This window comes from Haliaeetus albicilla, chromosome 23, assembly GCF_947461875.1.
Source record: "Haliaeetus albicilla chromosome 23, bHalAlb1.1, whole genome shotgun sequence".
NCBI classification, from domain to species: domain Eukaryota; kingdom Metazoa; phylum Chordata; class Aves; order Accipitriformes; family Accipitridae; genus Haliaeetus; species Haliaeetus albicilla.
Window position 1 is genome coordinate 18,329,238 of NC_091505.1, and position 17,386 is coordinate 18,346,623.

General features: G+C 43.6%; 1 protein-coding gene across 6 annotated transcripts in view; it reads right to left on the reverse strand.

Annotated features, from left to right (window-relative positions):
* Positions 1 to 1,095: 1,095 nt before the first annotated feature.
* The window catches only part of FGF13 (fibroblast growth factor 13), a 264,504-nt gene continuing 248,213 nt past the window's right edge, over positions 1,096 to 17,386 (reverse strand). For all 6 annotated transcript variants that reach the window (XM_069811469.1, XM_069811472.1, XM_069811471.1 and 3 more), the window contains 2 exons: positions 3,765 to 3,963; positions 1,096 to 2,501 (listed from right to left, as the gene is read on the reverse strand). In XM_069811469.1, the coding sequence (XP_069667570.1) occupies positions 2,365 to 2,501; positions 3,765 to 3,963 (336 nt within the window). In that variant the 3' untranslated portion in view covers positions 1,096 to 2,364. The remainder of the gene's footprint in view (positions 2,502 to 3,764; positions 3,964 to 17,386) is intronic.

Sequence of the window (17,386 nt, forward strand, 5' to 3'; positions counted from 1 at the left end):
AGCTGAGGACCCCCAGGCCCTCTGAAGGCCAGCAAGGTGGTGGTATTTGGGGAGGGAAACACCCTGCTCCAATATGGGAGCTCAGCAAGTCAGAACTCTTTGCCTACTATTTGCCACAAAACAACAAATCTGGAGGTTCGATCTGAAACACAGTCTCCTTCCCTCCTCTCTCAGCTCCAACCTTAAAAAAGCCGCACTGTCTCAGCCTGGTCTGAAGTCTAATTCCAGCTTGGTCAAGTGGGAGGCATGCAGAACAGACAGCAGAATACCTGATTTTAATTTCAGGCTAACATTTATAGGTAGCTTTTGCCTCCACTTCCATTACTCCCTTCCAGAACTGGTTCTTCAGCCACCCATGATGAAAACTTGTTGCTCCTAGGACTTCTTGAACCACCTTGATGAGTGAAGCTCACCTGTCAGAGCTGCCTAGATGTTGTAGATGAGAAAAGTTCTCACTGATGTTTTCAGAGAGAAAAGGCAGCAGAGAGGGACGTTTTCTCTCCAGAGCACGTGCACAAAGGCAGGAGGCATGGGAGCCTTTTTCCTCGAGACCAGATAAAGCCGGCCCCTCAAGCGTAGCTGCAGTGATGCACAGCAAACGCCGAGCATCCTCGAGGTGCCACCCTGGCACAAGCAGGGCTTGACTTACCGGCTCTCTTTGGGACCCCCCGTACCGAGGGCTCTGGGGAGGTGTGCTGCGAGGTAGCGCTACGTGGCTGCACTAAGGAAAGTCTTAACGGGGAGGGCAGACACGCACGGAGAAGCTGGAGAAGCTCAAAGCAGAGGAGTGCAATTCACTGGGGCTCCAGCAGCGCACGGCAGAGGGGCCGTTACCAAGACTTTGTGGCACTTAATCGTCACTATGTTTTGAGTATCTCGGCTGGGCATGTAAGACCAGTTCTAACAATATCCAAAAGAAAGAACATGTTCTCATTTGTATGGTGTATGGCATTACAGGGGAATAACCCATTACACGGAAAGACTTTGAACATTAATTACAGCATCTTTTATAACTTTATAATTTAACTGCCAACCCTTTCCCTTGAAATTAATCACGGATGTACATCACATAATCAAACAAGCTTTTTTAAAAAGTACATCTTAATATAAATAGTTTATTCAGTGCATGGTTGTGTATACAACAAATAATAAACAACTCGTTTGTACGAGGCAGAAAGCTGCCTGTACAGAACTATGTCAGTTTTGGAGCACAGAATCCAACAATGATTAATGCACAAAATCTTACACATCATGCAACTCTATGCCAATATTCCAACTTTCTCCCATGCAACAGACATGATGACCTAAATGGAAACCTAACTACATTTTTTAAACAATTGTTTCCAATAGCATGTATAAGTATATGTTGTTTAGGGGTAACCTGTCCTAACGCTTCCTCCTACACAATATTCACGTGCCCGTTACAGTGAAAGAAGGACTTTTACAAATAAGACGTTTCTTATAAAAAAATTAAGTCACCTTAATTCCACAGTTTCTGTCTTTAGAAAAGAAGCCACAACAATAGTTTAACATGACACACAAAATGGAATTAAGAGAAATCTACACTGGAGGATAATTTTATCCCTTTCTGTTAACTTCCACTTGGGATAACAAAACAACTCGATTCCTACAGACTGGGGTTAGCACAAGAACTTTACCAGAAACTACAAATCTATAAAAATTTATATTTCATTGTGTTTAAAACCACAAGAACACTGTTTGCTTGAGCCTGAGACACCAACTCTCAGTTCCAACCCTGAATTTTTAATTATTTTTTTTAAAGACATAGCTTTAAAGACCCATTGGAGTTCAGAAATCAAAAAGTTGCACTATTCCAAATTAAAGGACATTTTTTTATCAAGCCTTAGATATAAAACGGTAAGCCAAGGAAACAACAGAGTTTACGTATTTGTTTTTTGTTTGCCCCTATAAAACATACAAGCATTAAAATTTCCTTTGAAGAGCAAAAGTGGTCTTTTTCTGAGTTGGAAAGCAAATTCTTATCAGCAGTGAATGCTGTGAAATGTTTTTGTTTCGTATTCCACAAAGCATAGGAGAGAGAGAGAAAGAGAGAGAGAAGAAGAGAGAGAGAGAAAGAGCTGGACATTTCTTCTCCGAGATTTATTCCGCAGTTATGTTTGCTGGCTATCCAAGTGCCTTGTGATATGCACAAGCATATTCTACATTATTGGGGTATATCCTTTGACAACCAGTAGATCTAATGGCTGATAAACGAGTGACCTATGCAAGTTCGGTGGCTTGTCCTGGGCAATTGAACGTTTGGATGAGAGACTGCTAGTAAGAATTCAACTGCATCCAGAGGTAAGGTTCTGTTTAGAGAGCACTTGGCTTGCCTGAACCTGGCTACGTTGACTCGTTTTGGCTCATGGATTTACCCCCATTTAGCACTCCTGAAACACTTCTGCTCTTTGTTGGGGTCCCACTTCCAGATCTTGAGAACTCTGTGAGATCGTGGAGAGAAGGCTCTTTGTACATGGCCACTGCAAAGCAAAAGAGAGGCAGCACGTCAGCACACATTACGAGCTACTCAGTCTGTTGGTGCAAAGTCCGGCTGTGAAACGTTGGGATTTGTCATTCACCAATATGCAATGTAAGGAGCGAATGAAAGAAACGTAGGAAGGAGACCTCTTCCATTCCAAACACTCCCCAAGAACCTCTGATGTCCGTTTCAAGGGAATGACATTTTAGAGAAGGGAAAAACCACAGCTCCCTGCCTCTCCCAGTTAAATCACCCTCCTGCCCACTGCATTTACAAAAGTCTGAAGGATAGACCTAAGCTGATGTAAATCAACATTTCCTTATTAATGGTGAAGCGGCACTGTCAACAGCTGTGATTGACCTGTTACTAGCACACATAGCCTAAGCAGATAGGTGCAAAAATGGATTTTCAGTCTTCTGTTTGCTTTGTTTTCACACACATTAGAAGTGAGGATCAACCTCGATATCAGTTGCCTAAGAGCTAGTCCTAAATGTAGACTGCCAAACTAGTCCGGCATCCACCCAGGGCCATGCACCTTTGAAATATCCTCTCTGATTTCAAAATGACACTGCCTTAAAAGGCTACCTAAGAGCATAACCCAGAAGTAGAAGGCTTCATTCCTCTTAAGGAAGGAGCATATGGAAGCTAGTTCTTTTGGAGAAAAGCAGCGCCTCCATACATCAACTGAGATCTCCCTCTCTGCATTGACCAAAGAGGGAGCCAAGTCTGACCACAGTCCTGATTCAGATCCTTCAGTTAACTGGGATGACTGTACCTCCTGGTTTTAATACACAGCGGTATATATATGCCACATGCATTATTACCTTTAATGTCATATGCTGATGCCACTTTAATTGTGGTTCAATAAGCACTGCACATTACAGCTTTATCTCAGGCAAAAATAGACAAACAAACATCCTGTAACATAAATCACAGACTGACAAGCTATACAGCAAGCCACTGACGGCCTGTCAGCAGATGTTTGAGCCATTCCAGGTAGAGCCTTCGTTATCTGTAACGGAGACAGTGTGGACTTTGGGCACAAAGAAACTAACACACGTATTTGGTTAGATCAGAGAAATGCAGAGGTAACGTAGAGAAACCTAAAGAAATGCAGCTCTGGTTACATTAACAGTGTGTTACAGAACATTATACACCTGTTCTGTAAGTAGCTGAACCCTTCAAATATGTATGCGCAGCAATTAAACATCTCTAACATAAGATAATGTCAGTTCAGATAGATGGAGCAAACCCAAGCAATTACCTTTTAATGGTTTTGGAAGAAAGTGTGCTGCAGGTTTATTTTTCTTCACGTGGTTTCCTTTCATTATTTCTCCTTCTTTGTTAAGACCCAAATACCAACCCCGGCCAGACTGTTGCTGTCTGTAGATCATTGAAGAATACGTCACGTAGTAGTTTTCAAATACTGATTCTTTGAACTTGCATTCAGGTGTAAAATGTTCCTGTAAGAAAGCAACAGATCAATATGTGCAGTGCTGAATCTCATATCAGTTAATGAAAAAGCATCCAATATTCATTGCTTTCCTGATGGTTAGAAGACATACCTCTCACCCTCCACTATCCAATTATGAAACACAGGCCCTAAAGTATTAACAAAAGAGTAACACAATTTGAAACCCGTGAAATGACGCTGTGAGCAGCTCAAAGTAGCATAATAAAATCTTTTTGAACGAGTAAAAAGTCTAAGTGAAGAATTATTGATTGATGCAACTAATGGATATTAGGCAGACACAGCCCTGATGTCAACCTCAGGGGACCAGCTGTGGTCCAGCCCCACAGGCGAGAAGCAAGGCCACGTAATGCCTTTGCGCATTAACTGCTGGCCTTAACTGCCTTTGAGGAAAGTGCAATAAAAATTCAAAGCCAAGATGCCATGAGTAAATGGTTGCTTCTTACTAATGCAGCAATATTAAGCTAGCTTGTAGCAGCTGCCTCTTTGGCCTCATCTATGCTCTTTCCCTGCCCAGCATATCATCCAGTGAAACCAGTTGTCGGAGACCCACTGCAGACATTGGCCTCTGCTCTGGGACTGGCAAGAGTTAAACGGTACCACAGCTGAAAGCCTGTAGGATCAAGCTTTAGTCTTCACGTTGAATTGCACTGCTTCTTTTGGGGAGATGGTATTGGGCTAACAGTTAAAATGAAGAGCAATAATTCAGAAGAAAGACTTTTTCTTCCTGCCAGTGGTGTGACTGGCTTCCACTGTGCAACGGTCTTGACTCAATCAATACCTTTTGGCACTATTGCCCAGATTCAAAAAAGGATACAGACATGAAACATGGGTCTTAGAGGGATCTAAGACCAAAATGCCAGTCCTGCCAGCACCACTCAGCTGCTTCCTAATGCCCCTGGGTGCTTCAGGTTTTTTAACATTAAAAGTTCTGACAATGTCTCACCTACGGACCCCTAAAAGTCCAGAAAATATGAAAGACGAAGGGCTTGGTCTGGTGATGCAAATCTTAATATCACAATCCTGCCTGTCACCGCACCACACAGCAGCCTCTTGTTTGCTGGTCCTTCCTTGTGAAGGCAGCCAGCTTCAGTGGAGCTGCCCTTGTGCTTAAAGTATCCTACAGTGGCATGAAAAGAAAGGAGGAAAAATTGTGCTTGCATATGATTGTAATTTTGATTAAAAAAAAAATCAAAGGAAATTAAATGTCTCAGGAGCTTAAGATGTTCATATCTAGTTTCTCAAATATTCTTGTGTGAGAAAAAGATGGTATTTAAAAAAACAAACCACTGTGCATTTTCTGCACATCTTTTCCCATTTTGTCTTCTCATAGGAGAAAGAGAAAACCTCCCATCCTCTGACTGGCATTTGCTTCAACAAAGAATGTGAAGTAAGCAATTTTCTTCTTTTTTCTTCAAGCTAATTGGCCGTTATTTAGTTAATTGACGATTGGTTTCAATTGCTGTCAAATGGGGACAGTCACTGCATTTTTGCAAGATTTCTAAATACAAGCCTTCCATCACTCTACCCTGCCCAGTGCTAGCCATGTTAACAGAGACTATTGCAAGTGTATCATCCAATTAGCAGCAAAATGGAAAACTACAGTGCTCCCGCTGGAAGATTATGGTTTATGTACAGTAATTTGGAGCTGTTTCGGGTACAAAAGGCCTGCTTGTACACAGCAGCAGAGGGTCAGATTGCAAACAGAACTGGAACATTTACTCTGGCTCTCTTAGGAAGCAAGTTAACCCCGCTCTGAGCAGCAGGAGCCAACAGCCCGCAGAGTCCCTTGAAATGGAGGGACAGAAACAGTGGGGAGACAGAAGAAAAGACACTAAAAAACTCCCTCACCCCTGATTTTTCCCTTGGCTGTGAGGCTCGTGGTAACAAGCCGCAGTGGAAGCGCTGCGCTGCTTGCTGTAAGTGAGTTTGCGGTTGAGCCCACGTACAGCCAGACACCGGCCTGATGGTGCACACCAGCCTGACAGCCATCCCCCATGAGCATCCCAGACAGTAATCCCCTCCCTGGAGCATCCTGCAGTTCAGCAATAACTACCATGGTGGTGATTTCTCATGACAAACAGCGGAAACAAAACCACCTCTCTGTAACGTGCTCAGTTGCCGTGACAAATTCCCTCCCCATTTTTCCAGCACTAAAGCAGACCACCTCATTCACCTGACTGGCTTGGCACAGAATTGTGCCTCTTTGTCTTGACTGACATCTGCTTAATTCCTTGGCTGCAGCTTCAGAAAGGTGCTGCACAGTGGGAAAGGCATCCTCCTTGCCAAATAAAAGTAGATCCCACGTGAGCTGTTTGCTGAAGCTGAAGTGCTCTGCTTGCTCCTGAATACTAAGCCGCTGCTTACCTTTTGCAAGAGGTTGTTCCCACCCATCACTTGCCTTTAGTTTAATCCAACATGTGTCTTTCCTACTCCTTAAAAAAAAAGCTGGGGAGGAGAAATGCAGAGAGAAGCTCTGAATGAAGAATGCTAGCAAATGTGCTCCTGATTTGAGGGCATTACAATTAAATGTACTTTTCTGAGCTTGGCAAGCCCGCGTGCCAACCCAGCTGGGTATGGACAGGACTTCTATCAGCACATCAGTTCAAAATACAGTGCAAATTGGCCATTATATTGTCTTTGCTGGCAAATTCTTTAATAAGGTACTGAGGAAGGGCAAGGTAAATTTGGGAGAGGGCTGAGTGCCCCAATTAAAACTGATCTTTTCTAGCTCATATAGTCAATCCTATGGAAAATTTATAAATAAGTATTGAATTCTAAAGCCAGTTTTTTCCTGTCTTTCAGCTGTCCTCTTTGTCCATCTTTGCAATGAAAATAATTCGAATGAGTTCTGAGAAGTGCAATGTTATGAATATATTGTTACACAAACCAGATGAAAAAATAAGTATTTGTGTGAAATAGTATTTCAATCTCAGCTTAATTCAGAAGTCTGGGAAGATGGCACGTACACGACAGTAAACTGCACTCACCTAAGCCCCTCACACATGCACCCTAACAATGAATGAATGAATGTATGAATGAATGAATAAATAAAGTGCTGGATTCTCTGTAGTCATGACTCAGCCAAGCAAGAAGATGAACTGTCAGGAGCTTCTTCTTGGTTTTGAGCTGATCAGCTGAACTACTGAAATGTTCCTTCATGAATAGATCTGCAGCTGCATTAAATATGTGAAAAATAATTAAAAAAGAATAATTTGGTGTATGATAATATGGTAAAAAAGCCTTGTAGCATACACTTAGAGTGGCTGTATTTCCAGGCAGCTGACTAGATTATATCTAAAATAATTCAGTGGCTCCCATACAAATACTGCATTACAGGTATTCCAAGGCTGAAAGCTAAAATACTGTAAAAGTGAAGCTGGAATTCTTCCTGCTCTAATTGTGCAAAAGCCATGTTTCAAGCCAAAGACCATCTAAATTATCAGCCATCACACCCACCTATAATGCAGGACTGAATATTAATTATTCTGGGCCCCAAATTATTATGATGCAGGAATTCAGACTTCCCATAGACAGAAAATGGGAAATCTGCTTTTAAGAAAGGTATTTATTGTGTTCAAGTTTCTGTCGTATTATAGAGGCCTCTCGTCAGGGTGGCTGTAGGCACAGTGCACATAAGGAGGGCAAAGACGTTTGTTCTGTGCTATTTATTGCAAACTGTATTTGCATCATGGATACCAACAGCAGGGGACATCACCAAATACTTTATGGAGTAGTAAGTTTAAGTCATTAGGTCAATACTGAGTTAGTTTGTTCAGTGTTTGTATATCACTCACTATAGGTTGAATGCCCTGCAGCTACCCTACAGCAGTTGACCAGAACAATCAGAAATGTTATTCAGATGGATTTAGTGCTAGGGGCATGGATAAACAAACAAGAAAAGAAAAATTAACTTTGAAAAGTTTTGGGGAAAAGTATTGGGTACTTGGGAAACTTGGAAAATGTTCTTACTTATTGAGCATATAATTATGTTCCATGTGATCAATGACTTTGCTTATGGGATTTATTCTTTATTTTCTCCACCTAATGAAAATTGGATTTTTTTTTCTCCATATCCTGATTTCTTTCAGGACTATAATGTAGCCCAGGATTCCATTCTATAATCATGAATTTTTGAAGGAGCCTCTTTAAGGCTCCAGAGTAGTGATTTTCTGCGCCACTGAGCCTGCCTTTTCTTATTAACAGAGATTGATTTTCTCCATCTTGGCATGTGAAGTTCCAGGGTGTATCCTCTGGATCATCACCCTGTAATGTGCAGTGATATCAACAACACAAGATGTGAATACTTCCAACTTTAATGTTATCAGAAATAACAGCTTTTAGATCACCAGTGTGAGAAGACTCTGAAGAAACCGGTATTTCGTGAAGCCACCAAAGGCTGTTTGCTATAGGAATTGAAATTTACAATTATCTTGAAGCAATTTATTCTGGATCAGATATATTACAGTTCCCACAAATATGTTCCAATTCCACAATATTGTCCATTTTGCTTAAATTCACCTATTTTGAGGAATCCTCGTGATTTCAGTGGGAGCAACTCACAATATATGAATATGTACAGGTCTTGTAGGACCATAATTAGGAAGACACTTTGACCATGTAGAATCACAGAATCATAGAATCGTTTAGGTTGGAAAAGACCTTTAAGATCACCGAGTCCAACCGTTAACCCAGCACTGCCAAGTCTACGACTAAACGTAATCGTGACTGTATACAACAGTTGCCAGTCACAGTAAAAGACATGCTCATCAAAAAGCGGTGTGTGCTTTTGAAGACATGCTGTACCAGTGCACTGTGGAGCTTCATTTTGGCTACACCTCTTCCAGGTGAGTTCTCATAAAGACATCACAGGTAGCACAAAGCCCTCAGGAGGTGCTTTAAAGCTGAACTAACTGCTGCTAGAACAAAAAAATACTGCTGAACAGGAATTTGTGGAAGGCTGTAATTCCCCTTGAGTTCACTACAATCTGAAGGCATGTGCACCGGTCATGCAACCACGCCAGGAAGAAAATTAAATTCAAAATTATATAGAAAAAGATACACTAAATTATTTCGTCAGGAAACCTACTTACTGACAAGAGTGATAGGAAGGCACAATTTTCCTGGAAGGTGATCCCAAACAGCTCCATAGCATGGAATTGCCTGGGACAGTGCAATAAGCAGGAATTCACCAAGTGAAACATATCCTGTCAGGGGTGCGTAAATTTATTTAGGACAAAGCTTCTTGGAAGAGTAAAATGGAGCCCAAGGAAGCAGCTGGATATCCAGCATCTGCAGAGTAAGATTTTTGGTTGTCACTAGGTATTCTCTGAATCTATGAGAAAAGTATCGAAAAGACCCTGTAATTATTCCCTTGGCGTTGTTCCTTTGTACAGCAAATCAAATGCACAAACTCAGGGAAAAACACACACAGTGAACTGAAGCAGAAATCATACTAATTGCGAATACAGAGATTTAGAGGTTTAAGTTTTGTTCATTCCTCTTTTTCTAGCCTTCTCAGTGACACAGTTGTGAAAACTTGTCCAAGGCATCTTTGCCCAGATTTTTAAGTGGTATTTAGGCACATCAATAAATACCTATTTAAAGCTTGGTGCGTCACCTCTCAGCATGCTCTGCCCATGGAATGGATGTACTGCCTGATGACCCCAGGGAAAAAGACTCAGTGACTGTAAACAATGCTGAAATTTAATTGAGATAGGAACTATGCATGATCATATTATTGCTCCCCTGTCTTTTGGTGATGCTTCACTTCTATGACTGTGTTGATTAACCAAAGCACTCCTTAATTGGGGCAAGAGAACTAAGGCGTGATACATACAGAAAGGAGACGCTCTTCTGAATACTGCAGAGGAAATTAATCCTGTTAGAGAAAGCTTGTAATGTGGTTTAAAATTTCTGCAAGATGCCCAGGAGAACACCTCACAGATGTCAAACACAGGTCCCTTTCCTAATCCGTCCCACAAAGTCATGAGATGTAATTTACTTGGTATGAATAAGACAGACAGAAGATCCACTTTGCCCCCAAATGCTTCTCTTCTGCATCAGTGCTTCTGCATCACATGCGCCTCTGCTGATCCTGGAAGCGTGGTACAAGGAAACCTCTGCAACTACCTGAATGATCAAGTCCTCTATAAATATTTTAATACCTTCTAATGCTTGCACCTACCCTTTTATAATTTCTGTGGCTTTTAGGCACCAGTCCTAGTTCAAAATCAGTGAAATTCTAATAAGATAAAAGAAGAAACTAGTCTTTAAACATTGCATGTTTTGTGAAACTGGGGAAGGCTCGTTAAGCAGTAAGTGCCCGTCAAGTTGTCTGAGGGCTCTAAACCAGACCAGCAGAGAAGATCAACATATGTGATACAATCCTACTATTACCTAGAAGCTGTTTTTTAAATCATATTTCATTTTTATTGTTTCACACATACAGAAGTCCTATTACTGCTTCAAAATCTGTAAAGGAAAGCCTGTATCTTAATATGTAATTAAGCCTCTTTGGAGAGAGATCTTCTCTACTCGTGTAAGTATGGGTTTGGGGTTTAAAAAGTGTTTTGGGTTAGTGTGGCAGGGTTTTGGTAGTGGGGAAGGGGCTGCGGGAGTAGCTCCTGTGAGAAGCTGCTAGAAGCTTCCCCAGCTCCAAGTCAGACTCACTTCTGGCCAAGGCCAAGCCCATGAGCGACGGCGGTAGCACCTCTGGGAGAACAGATTTAAGAAGGGCAACCTGCAGCGGAGAGGGGAGTAGAAGGTGAGAGAAAGCCCTGTGCAGACAGCGAGGTCAGTGAAGAAGGAGAGGAGGAGGAGCAGGGGAGGAGGGGATGCCCCTGCAGCCCGTGGTGAGATGGCAGGCTGTCCCCCCCCAGCCCGTGGAGGTCCACGGTGGAGCAGATGCCCACCTGCAGCCTGGGGAGGAGCCCAAGATGGCCGGGACTCCATGGGACAGCCAGCACTGGAGCAGTCTGTGCCTGAAGGACTGCAGCCCATGGAAGGGACCCATGCTGGAGCAGTTCATGAAGGACTGGGGCAGGGGAAGAGTGAGGAGTCCTCCCCCTGAGGAGGAAGGAGCGGCAGAGATAACGTGTGATGAACTGACCCCAAACCCCATTCCCTATCCCCCTGCACTGGTGGGGGGGAGGAGAGAGAGAAAACTGAGAGTCGAGTTGAGCCTGGGAAGAAGGGAGGGGTGTGGGGAAGGGGTTTTAAGATTTGGTTTTACTTCTCATTATCCTTGTTTTGATTTGATTGGTTACAAATTCAATTGATTTTGGTTTTTTTTTTCCCCAAGTTGAGTCTGGTTTTCGCCTGTGACCTTAAGTGGTGAGTGATCCCTCCCTGTCCTTGTGTCGACCCACGAGCTTTTCTTCATATTTTCTCCTCCCCATCCCACTGGGGGCAGGAGTGAGCAAGCGGCCTTGCGGTGCTTTGTTGCTGGCTGGGCTTAAACCACGACAAAAAGAAAGATTAGAATAACTTTCCCAATGTCTAGCCAAAGGTTGTATTGCATGATAAAACCCTCGAATTCATGGACTGCACTCTCAGGTTTGGTCAAGGACTGGTTAACATCACTATAGCTTCTGGCTAAGGCAATCTCCAGTTGAAAAATGGGAGATGGAAGTTATCCTGCGTGTTTTCCCTGTACTTCCACACTCTGATTCTTCCCTAGGTATGTGCCACCGATCATCTTTGGGTGGTGAACTTGCTGGACCTTGGATCTGATCTGCTACAGCTTCTCATGATCCTCTGTCCCACATGACTGAGTCAAGCAGAGGAACTAAACCTTCCTGGCTGAGCAAAGCACCAAGAGCTACCCTCCGAGCAGGTCAACTGAAAAGCAAGAGCTGCCTCAATACATGACCTGCATGGACATTACAGAAAACAGGGATGTTGGAAAAGATGTGCTCCCTGAAAACGTGCTGGGAGAGATCCTGCCTGCTCAACCTGAATGAGAAATGGAGTCATCGTACATCACCAAAGGCAGCTGAAGCGGGTAACTATCTATACCTAGTGTACTGGTAGCTCTGCGTAGTGTCTGAATACCCAGAGCCCACTGAGGCTGGCAGTTCATTTCAGCAGCCTTGGGATCATGCCAGCTGGTGAATCCTGCTCCCATTCAAAGCTACAGGAGAACTCCCTTTTCCTCTTAGTAGGCTCACGATTTTCCCCAGAGCAGCCAATCCTTTTCGTAATTTTCCTAAGCTCATTATCTCTGTTCCCTGCGACAGTGGCTTCCACAGGTGAAGCCAGCACTGCGGAAAACATATTTAAAATGTGTCCATTGTTGTTTTTTATCATAAGCAAATTTCTTGTCTTATTTTTCTTACAGCTTTCTTTTCTCAGCTTTTAATTTTGGAAAACAGCACATAAAAGTACCCAGTGTGCCTCTTCTGTGCCATTCATTACCTCACATCCCTCTATCATGTCTCTGCTTATTCATCTCTTGTCTTAACTAAGCGGGCCTAATCTTTTTACATCTCTCCTCATATGAAAGGTTCTCTGTGCCTCCAATAATTTTCATTACCCTTCACTGAATCCTTTCAATTTTTTTTCTCTATCATTTCCAGAACTGAAACACAACATTTAAAAAGAGGCTGTACCATTAAGTTGCACAACGGAGGTAAGGTATTTTCAGTCATTTGTCTTATGACAAAGTAAAATGGTCTTTGCCGTTCAGCCTCACTATTGTGCATTCGTACAAAAGTTCTCTACCTTTTAAGTTGTGTCTCTGATAAATATGGCCCAATTTTAATGGTATTTCTGACCCTCTGATCAGTCAGTGTACCCAAGCTTAAATACTAAAGGAAGGGAGAAGGAAGCAGAAGGCAGATAGCACAGCTTTCTTCCCCAGAACTAGAGCAGAGAGCCCCAAAGATGCTAAGCAACCTATTTTATAACATACCCATTATTACACAGATAACCTGCCAGCCATTGCAATCAGATTTCTAGCAGTTATAATTGACATCAAATCCTGGTATTGTCAAATCTCTCTGACACAGCTGTTGTGCAGAATGTCCTCAGCTTGAGCGTGTCACGCACTACTTTTAAAAAAAATACATCTAAGTTGAAAAACTCCTTTTAAAGTATGGGGCCCACGTTCTGCTTTCAGTTAAAGACAGCCCTGCATCCCACTCGTTTTAATGGCCAAGCCTTGAGCCCATTGCCATTCGCTGAACATGGCCAGTGGCATGAGATGCTGAAGGTGAGCACCAAGAGGAGCCTCAGCCTTAGGAGACACCGCAACTGCCTTGTTTTGAGTGAACTGCTTGTGGTTTGTTCCTCTGAGTTGCTAATTGCCTGCCAGCTCTCCCTTTGGCTTTGTATGTCACCGCCTCAGTGGGACACGGGGACAGAGAAACCATGCAAAGCCCGGTATCTTCCACCAAGCAGCAACAAGCTGCAGCAAGAACGCGCCGAGGAAAAGTCGCTCCATCAGGCAGACGAGCGTGGCATGAAGACACGTCGCTTTGTCACAGCCCAGCCGCTGCGAGGAGGAGATGTCTGCGAGCTGGCAAGAGCAGCTGAGAAAGAAAACACATTCCTGTCCCAGTAGCCCTTTTACACAATTACTCCTGTATTCGTCTACATGATCGCTGCCACTGGGGGAAACCCGCACTGCTGCTGCTGGGGCTGCAGAGCGCAGGGCGGCAGCCGTGGGTTAATTTGCTCCTGGAACAAGGCGACTTGGCCGGAATTTGTTAAAACACCACCTGGGAGCGAGGGGCAAGAAGGCAGCACAACCTTTCTGCTGCCACACTGAGTGCCTTGGCCGTACCATCCCGAAATGCTGCTTGCGGTTATGTGGGCCGTGAGGGGCTGCAAAGCCAGGTAACCTGGGATGGGGTTCAGCAGGCAGCAACAGCCACACTGGGGCACCCCTGGCCTCAGCAGAGAGGGTGGGAAGCGATGCTGGAGCACCGCATCACCAAACGCTCCCCTGCCACTTTTGTGGTCACAGCTTTTCGGGCACCGGGGAGCTCCCCAGGCAGGCTCTGAGAAGGAGCAGGGCTAATTAGAAGAGTGTGGGATTTACTGCTGTATCCTAGATACAGGACATCAGCCCTGGGGTAAGGAGATGGAAGAGATCTCCTTCAGACTGTCACCCATGAATTCACGCAGATTTATCTTAAAGTGCTGAGAAACAATAATCTCATCAGTGTTTGCAGCAAGCTCTAAATCTGCCTGCTTAATTACAAGCAGGGACATGACCCTTTTAGCAGCGGATGCTCCTAAAACTCCATGGAAAAAAGGAAAGCACGCAAAGGTTTCTCTTTCTGGGGGGAAGGGCTGTTGAATGAACAACAGTCAGAACAAGTAGTACAGACCTTCCCGTGGGAATAGGTGATAACAGGGAATGCTGTTTCTGTGGTAACCTGCAACCTGGCTGAAAGCCTGTCTGTACAACTGCTGTGAGTTACGAGGAGTAAATCGATGTGGAAGTGCTCTCCTTGTCCTTTGCTGCTCTGGTGAGATGCCACCCTATGTTTCTGACGGCAAACTCGTGGAGGCAGTGCTCTTCCACCCAAAAGCTGGGCAGGTAGCTCTCCCAAGCAGAGCCTCAGCTCAGCTCAGACCTCCCCAAGCCACCACCAGCCGCCTCGCTGACACTAGAGAAGAAAGATGGGGTCCACCCCAGAAGAAGTGCTTAGAGACAGATGCTGCTGAATGAGCTCTTTGTCTGCACACTAGAAATTGCCTCTGCTCACTGACTGCGAGAAGCTGCAAGTGGAAGATAAATAACAGCATGAGCTGCAGGAGAAGAAATAATGCCACATTACATCAAACAGGACCTTGCTTCACTGTCAGCTTAGAGTCTATTCCGCACGAAAGGACAGCCCTGCCATTTGGCCTCTATATTTTATTAATGCGGATGCATATTTATGGTGCTATGGATTAGCCGATACTTTGGCGTTCAATACCATCCTTTTACGCTGGAGTTCTCGGCAAAGGCATTTGTCCTGTCTGCTGTTAAGCCTCGCGTGCAGTTAGCAGTGCTCTCGGACAGCTGCTGTTCTCTCCCCAGACCATCCCTCTGCGCTGTCTGGGCTGGAATCACTGCCATAGAAATGCCTCACCTATACCAATACTACAAAACATGTTTTGGGAAGCCACTGTAAACCTCTGTAAAGTAGTAAATGCAGTATAGTCTTTGGACTGGCATTATATACTACAAATAATATTAATACCAAACTAATAGGCCTATTAATTAGGTTTTTATTCTGCAAAGCACTATACTGCAAGCTTAATTTTTAACATGGGTAATGTCAGTGTTGGGAAAGTTACGCAGGTCATTACACTAAACAAAAGCAGTGACTCTTTCAGTACCTGATCCAAAATGTATTATGACCAAGGGAAATACTACCCGTGCCTTTACTGCATTTTGGTTAGCTTTCTAATGTTCAGGTACTCTGCAAAAAAGCATCCATCTTCCTTTAAGAAATCAAGGATATTTGGTATTTGTGTCACTATTAATTCAGCTTACTTGCTTACTACGAAGTGTAAATAAAAAAGACCGAGCTTAATACTGATGGGAATGTCATAGGTTCGAGGAGCTGGTTAGCTCCACCCTGACCAAACCAGCAGCTCTGTATGACCAAATGGTAATGAGACCTTTTCAAATGAGCTTGATTTACTGCAATCCATTTATTCATGAATGCCATGGATGGATGTTTTTCAGACCTCGGTAGTTTAACAGTGCCAGGGCATTACCGGCAGCCAAACCCTGCTTCTTGATATAGAGCAGCGATGCTCTTTGGAATTCCTCTGCCCTCATGGCTCCCTAAATTACGCTGTTGAACATATGCAGCTAAGAGGATCTCAGAGGGATGCTTGTATTAGATGGCAGGGTAATTGTGGGATTTAAGAGATTTCAGATGGCAAAACTTTTAATAACAAGATAACAGAGGATTATACAAGGGACATGAGATCTAAGAGTGACCCTTTATTTGAGAATTGATGCTGACTGGCAGAAAACATTTGTTTCAGCAGGTAAAGACCCCATCTAAGAAGGGCCACTTATGCAGAGAACAGGCTAAATTTCTCTCCGTAAATGACATACCTGCATTTCTTATAAGCAACACTTTGAGTGTCAAATTAATGGTAATTCAAGTTTGAGGAAGTTTTCCAGCACCCTGCACACAAAAAACTGTGCAGCAGAGCAGAGCCCAGCCCCCCCTGCAACAAGCACAGGAGCACATACATGCCTGTGTGTAATTTGGGGAAGTCATGCACTAGCATTTAAAACCCTGCATTGGTCTAACAAGCAAGTTGGCACCATGTAGCTTGAGCAATGGGAGGCTTCATGTTACAGTCAGCGCTCAAACTGCAGTGCACTCTCCAGCAAAGCCTGAATACGTCCCTAGAACAGCTCAGACAGAGCAGGAGGGCAACAAACAGCCACTTCCACGTCTCATCAGTCCTTCGGAAACCAGGCAGAGTCACAGGGAAACCTCACTGAAACATCAGACAGGTCCACAAAGCTGCTTCCAAAATACAGTTTCTTTGGGTTTTCTAGTTGTTACTTCTAAACAGCAAGCCACATAATGCAGAAAGAAACAAACATTTCTAATACCTCATTTCCTGATACGGCTATGCCATTAACATCTAAAGATTGGGCTGAATATTGTATGTCCTCTTAACAGTCCTCCAACAACTGTCCTAATGAAGTTAAGAATACATGCTTTCTTTTCCAGTGATTTATGGGAAGTTTTCTCTAAAACAAATACACGGTCTAATAGGAACCCCCGTCCTTCCAACAGACAGCCAGAGCACAGCGATAAGCTTAGAAAGCTCTGTTTTCCTTCCCACACAGTGATATGGACTTTGCGAGGGTCTGTCATTTGGCTATTTTATGACTCCCTGCTGCCCCTGGGCTGTGTAACAGATTACTCTGGAGCCAGACTTTTGGGAGACACCGTGCTGCTCTTGTCTAAGCAGCAGAGGAGACATGGGTCCCTGGTAAAACACTTGCAAAGCTAATTTAAACTTGGAAGACACCCAAATGTCTCTGGGAGGTGCAATTTAAAACCCTAACCTAAGATAGCCTGGACTGCAATCGCAGATTTCTGGGAATGGTGTGGAACAGTTCCTCCATGAGCCAAACACTGCAGATCTCTGTATTATAATATTTCGACAGGAGAGCTGTTGTCATTCTGAGTTATCTCACAGAGAAAAAAAGCAGCAAAACAATAAATTCAAACATAAGTATGACTGCTCCCTGGCTTACACATCTGCACCAGCAAGTCTGTCAGACTTCCTGAGAATTTGAGTCAAGGAACATTTACGATCTCAATCTCAGTCGCAAACTCAAACTCAATCTCAATTTCTCTGACAATGTTACCTGTTGAACAGACAGAGAGCTCCCTGAAAGGATTTAGAAAGGTTCTAGTGCAGAGAAATCTTCG